General features: G+C 36.0%; 1 protein-coding gene across 4 annotated transcripts; it reads left to right on the top strand.

The window, feature by feature from the left end:
- Positions 1–740: 740 nt before the first annotated feature.
- Positions 741–4,625, top strand: LOC115952964 (F-box/kelch-repeat protein At3g06240-like). 4 transcript variants are annotated; one of them, XM_031070352.1, is made up of 3 exons: positions 1,897–1,989; positions 2,270–2,939; positions 4,375–4,625. In XM_031070352.1, exon 2 carries the CDS (start codon positions 2,283–2,285, stop codon positions 2,928–2,930), a length of 648 nt encoding a protein of 215 aa, XP_030926212.1. In that variant the 5' UTR covers positions 1,897–1,989; positions 2,270–2,282; the 3' UTR covers positions 2,931–2,939; positions 4,375–4,625. The 4 variants fall into 4 exon arrangements, with proteins under 4 accessions (XP_030926210.1, XP_030926209.1, XP_030926211.1 ...); XM_031070350.1 differs by lacking the exon at positions 2,270–2,939 and having other exon boundaries at positions 741–1,989; XM_031070349.1 differs by lacking the exon at positions 4,375–4,625 and having other exon boundaries at positions 741–1,989; positions 2,111–2,363.
- The last annotated feature ends 324 nt before the right edge of the window (positions 4,626–4,949 follow it).

Raw genomic sequence — 4,949 nt, 5'->3', positions numbered from 1 at the left:
TCACTACTAACTAAGAGTTCAAAACCATAATTGGCTCAACTAAAAAATGTCTTGTCATCAAATAAGAAACTTGAATTCGAATCTCATTTATACTAAAAAAAAAAAAAAAAATCAATTAGTAGCCTGATCTAATTGTAAATAACAATCATTATACAGCGAATCCTAGGAGTTTAAAATCCTATAAAAAAGAAAAGAAGAAGAGAGAGGCCATAATGTTGCTCCATTTCATTAAGTTTGCATGAATATTAGTTTTTTTTTTTTTTTTGGTCTCTTGACATTTAAAAAGTTAATTGTTGTCTTAAATTATTCAAACATTATACTTTTTGCCATTTTGTCAATTCTCGTTAACTTTTATTTTGGGTCTAGCAAGGTGACACTATTTTTCCAATATTAAAGAATCTGATAGGTTTGACATGAACCATTACACTTAAAAAGAGAAGAAAAAAAAAATGATACACATAAGGTGAACTAGTAACAAAATTCAAATTCACAATATAAAATATATTTTTAAAAATTAGGGATGATAAAAAACATTTTTCAATAGTTTCTCAAAAAAAAATCTTAAAATTTTAAGGACAAAGTGACAACCGACAAACATGATAATATTTTCCAAGGCTTCAAGCACAAAAAAATAAATGTTTTTAAATAAACATATTAAAAAAAAAAAAAAAAACAAAGAATGCAAATAAATATTATGGACAAAAACAATATTAAAAAGAAAAAGAAAAAAAAGAGGGGTTTTTAGCGTTTGAGTCCAGACTTCAGTGTCGCCTTCTCTCCACACTCCTTAGCCTTCGTCCCTCGTTGGTTCTCAGATCTCTCTCTTTGAAATTGGGGGCAATGTCAGACAGCAAGAAGTCAATTCGGTGGGGATATTTACCTGATGAGATTCTCACCCATATTTTCACTTTCCTACCTATCAAATCCATTATCATCTGTACCTCTGTCTCAAAAACCTGGAAATCCCTAATCAAAAACCCAACTTTCATTTCCACCCATCTCCACCACTCCCGCAACCAAAACCAAAACCTCTTCCTCCTCTTAAGCCTCTCACGGAATGACAAACAAGTCTACACATTGCATAAAGAAGACGATGATCCTGATTTCACTGAATACACCAGCTTTGATTCCCCTGCTCCTGCTCTACACCTTCACAATGTTGTCGGTACTTTTAACGGCCTGATCTGCCTCTCCTACGGTTTACCCAATCGCGCTGAGGAAATCTTTCTCTGGAACCCTTGTGTGAGAAAGTTTCTCCAACTTCCTTATCCCGATGCCACCGTCGACACACATGGTACGTCCCACACGTCTTTTGGGTTTGGATTTGATCCAAAAACTAACGATTATAAAGTGGTCAGGATTCTCTCCATACACGGTGGTTATTCGGACTTTGTAAAGTCCCGACTCGTGGTCGAGGTTTACTCACTCTTCGCTAGTGAATGGAGAATGCTTAGTCTGCCTCCTATATGCGCCAAAATTAGAATTGGGCGAGCGACATTTGCCAATGGGGCACTGCATTGGATTGCTTTTACTAATGATGACAAACAGTTTGTTTTGGTGTTCGATTTGGGGGACGAGGTCTTTCGCGAAATTCTGCTGCCGGAATTTCCAGGGCAGGTGATCTGGACTGGTCTTTCTGTATATGGAAACTCCATTGCTGGGTTTCGAATTACGGTAGGGATTGATGAGAAGGTTCAGATCAATATATGCGTAATGAAAGAGTATGGTGTTGCATCGTCATGGACTCCATTTTTTACTGCTGATTTTGAATTCGTAGGGCCCACGCCAAGGCCAATAGGTTTTAGGAGGAATGGGGATGCTGTATTCGTATTAGGTAAAGAAAAACTTGTCTGTTGGAATCCTGAGAGCAAAGAGTTTAAGGATCTTAGGATGATTGGAGATCACGATCCTTTTATTGATTCTTACATTGAGAGTCTAGTTTTGCTTGACAAGGCCGCCAACGTTGCAGTTACATACTAACGAGAATAGGTAAGATGCATTTCGTGTTTATTTTTTTAATGGTTTTTCATTTTGTTCTTTATATATACTTGGCATTGATAATATCGTACATTAGATATGAATATGACACTGTGATATGCCTCTCCTATAGTTTTCCCAATCGCGCTGAGGAAATCTTTCTCTGGAACCCTTGTGTGAGAAAGTTTCTCCAACTTCCTTATCCCGATGTCACCGTCGACACACATGGTGTGTCCTGCACATCTTTTGGGTTTGGATTTGATCCAAAAACTAACGATTATAAAGTGGTCAGGATTCTCTCCATAATGGGTAGTCCTTCGGACTTTGTAAAGTCTCGACCCGTGGTCGAGGTTTACTCACTCTCCACTGGTGAATGGAGAATGCTTAGTGCTTCTGCTTCTCTGCCTCCTGTATGCGCTAAAATTAGTCACAGGCCGCTGACATTTGCCAATGGGCCACTGCATTGGATTGCTGTCACAAATGATAAAAAACGGTTTGTTTTGGTGTTCGATTTGGGGGACGAGGTCTTCCGCCAAATTCTGCTGCCAGAACTTCCAAGTTATACAGGGAAGATGATGTGGACTCGTGTTTCTGTATATGGAAATTCCATTGCTGGGTTTCAAAGAAGGGTAGAGACTGGTCAGATCAATATATGGGTGATGAAAGAGTATGGTGTTGCATCGTCGTGGACAAAATTTTCACATCAGTGTCCAACTCTGGGAATGCCCTCTCCATGCCCAGAGTTCAGAGGGGCCGTGCTAAGGCCAATCGGTTTTAGGAGGAATGGGGATGCTGTATTCGTATTAGGTGAAGGAAAACTTGTCTGTTGGAATCCTGAGAGCAAAGAGTTTAAGGATCTTAGGATGATTGGAGATCACAATCCTTATATTGATTCTTACATTGAGAGTCTAGTTTTGCTTGACAAGGCCGCCAACGTTGCAGTTACACCCTAACGAGAATAGGTAAGATGCATTTCGTGTTTATTTTTTTAATGGTTTTTCATTTTGTTCTTTATATATACTTGGCATTGATAATATCGTACATTAGATATGAATATGACACTGTTTTATAAATCCTCATTATAGTTGAGTCCATAGCATATATACTTAAAATTGTTTGTCCTCAATTCAAATTTTGTTTAATTTAATATTTAATTGCTTAAAAAAGAAAGTGGTCAGCGTTGCTTATCAACTTTGAGCAAGCTTATTGATCAAGCCAAGTTCATGTTTCCTGCCACTTATAATCTACAAAGTATAGATAGATGTGCTCAATTGTTTCTTTGCTGACAATTTTATGGCGGCCTCTTTTAATTCCTTGTTTTCGCACTTATACTAAATGTTCTTCATGCTCTCCTTGTATTATTTATTCAAAAAGTTTCTCATTTTTTCTTTTCTCCCTCTTAATCTTTTGTTGATGAGTTAATATTTTCTATTACACAATATTTTGATTGTGTAATTTTTTTTTTGATCCTTTGTGTTCATCATCGTGAACATAAAGTGTTTTACTTCAATAAAGAAATTCTACTTACCTATCAGGAAAAGAAAAATTACACAATTGTGTGAAGTAGAAGCCAAAGGCTAACACTAGTGAAAACACTAAAGAGAAAAAACTATGTAAATAGAAGACTTCAACTTAAAACTACTATGGTTTACCCAACAACTAGTTTTGGTGGGTGGGGTCAATTGCCTATAGGTTTTACTGGCTATAAGGAAGCCCAAAGGACTCTTCTTTAGAAATGTTCCCTAGGTTATCAAAAAGAAAAAAGCATTGGTGGAGTTGTGCCTCTTCCACCAAATTCTGCTGCTGGAACTTCCAGGGAAGATGGTGTGGATTCGTGTTTCTGTATATGGAAATTCTATTGCTGGATTTCAAAAAAGGGTAAGGGTTGGTAAGCTCAATATATGGGTGATGAAAGAGTATGGTGTTACATCATTGTGGACACAATTTACACATGCATCAATATTTGAAATTGGGATTGGCCAAACAATGTCCAGTTGGCTTTAGGAGGAATGGTGAGGTTGTATTGCGAAATGATAGAGGAGGGCTTGTCTCGTGGTATGTAGATACCCAAATGATTAAGGATATTGAAATTGATGGATTTTGTTGTACTCTTGTGGGTTCTTATGTTGAGAGTCTAGTTTTACTTGATAAAGCCTCCAACAGTGTAGTTTCGTATTGTTTGAAAATTGAAAATCAGTAAGACTCATTTCATGCTTATTATGGTTTTTCTTCAAGATAGGTATCTTATCAAGGTTGTAGTCACTCTCAATTATATTGAGATGATAGTTTAGTGCATATCATGTATACTTAAAATTGTTTGTCCCCATTTCAATATTTCTTTCATATAATCATTTATTACTAAAAAAGAATGGACTTATAGTTCTTAAATTCTTGTAGGACCTCGTGCAATCATAGTTGGTGATGAGCTCCAAATGAGTAACAGGCATTAACTCAACAAAAGAAAAGATTCAACAAAGCTCTTTGATGGTGTATAGTTTGGTAGTACTGAATTAGCTCATTTTGACAAAATGGCTTGTAGTTGTTTTATGCTAAACTCCTTTTGTGGCTTCACCATTGTTATATTTTCAAAGATTTGCAATTTGGTTTTAGTGTATTTACAGAAATGATTAAACATTTAATTTTGTCTACCATGCTTGCATTGTGATGAAGATGCTTGCCAATGTAGTGTTTGTAAACAAGGATGTACTGCCTAATTTTGTTAAATATATTTTTGCTCAATCAACTAGGTACTTGTCATACTTGTCTAATGGATATAAAGGTCTTTATTGATAAAAATTTAAAGGAGAGGGGGGGGGGTTGGAGAATTTCATATTACATTATTACCATCTAATATGGTTTTTGTTGGGATACATTTTAAAATAGTAGCGTATGTTCTTTAATTTTATTTTCCTACTTGTGTGTCATACATAAAATTTGAATTCAATCTTTGATATCCTACAATGATGACAAGT

Source organism: Quercus lobata, chromosome 7 (assembly GCF_001633185.2).
Source record: "Quercus lobata isolate SW786 chromosome 7, ValleyOak3.0 Primary Assembly, whole genome shotgun sequence".
In the NCBI taxonomy this organism is placed as follows: domain Eukaryota; kingdom Viridiplantae; phylum Streptophyta; class Magnoliopsida; order Fagales; family Fagaceae; genus Quercus; species Quercus lobata.
This window is presented reverse-complemented; position numbering and strand designations above follow the sequence as displayed.

Excerpts from the sequence above, each read along its gene's own strand:
- LOC115952964 (XM_031070350.1), top strand. The coding sequence starts at position 841 with ATGTCAGACAGCAAGAAGTCAATTCGGTGGGGATATTTACCTGATGAG.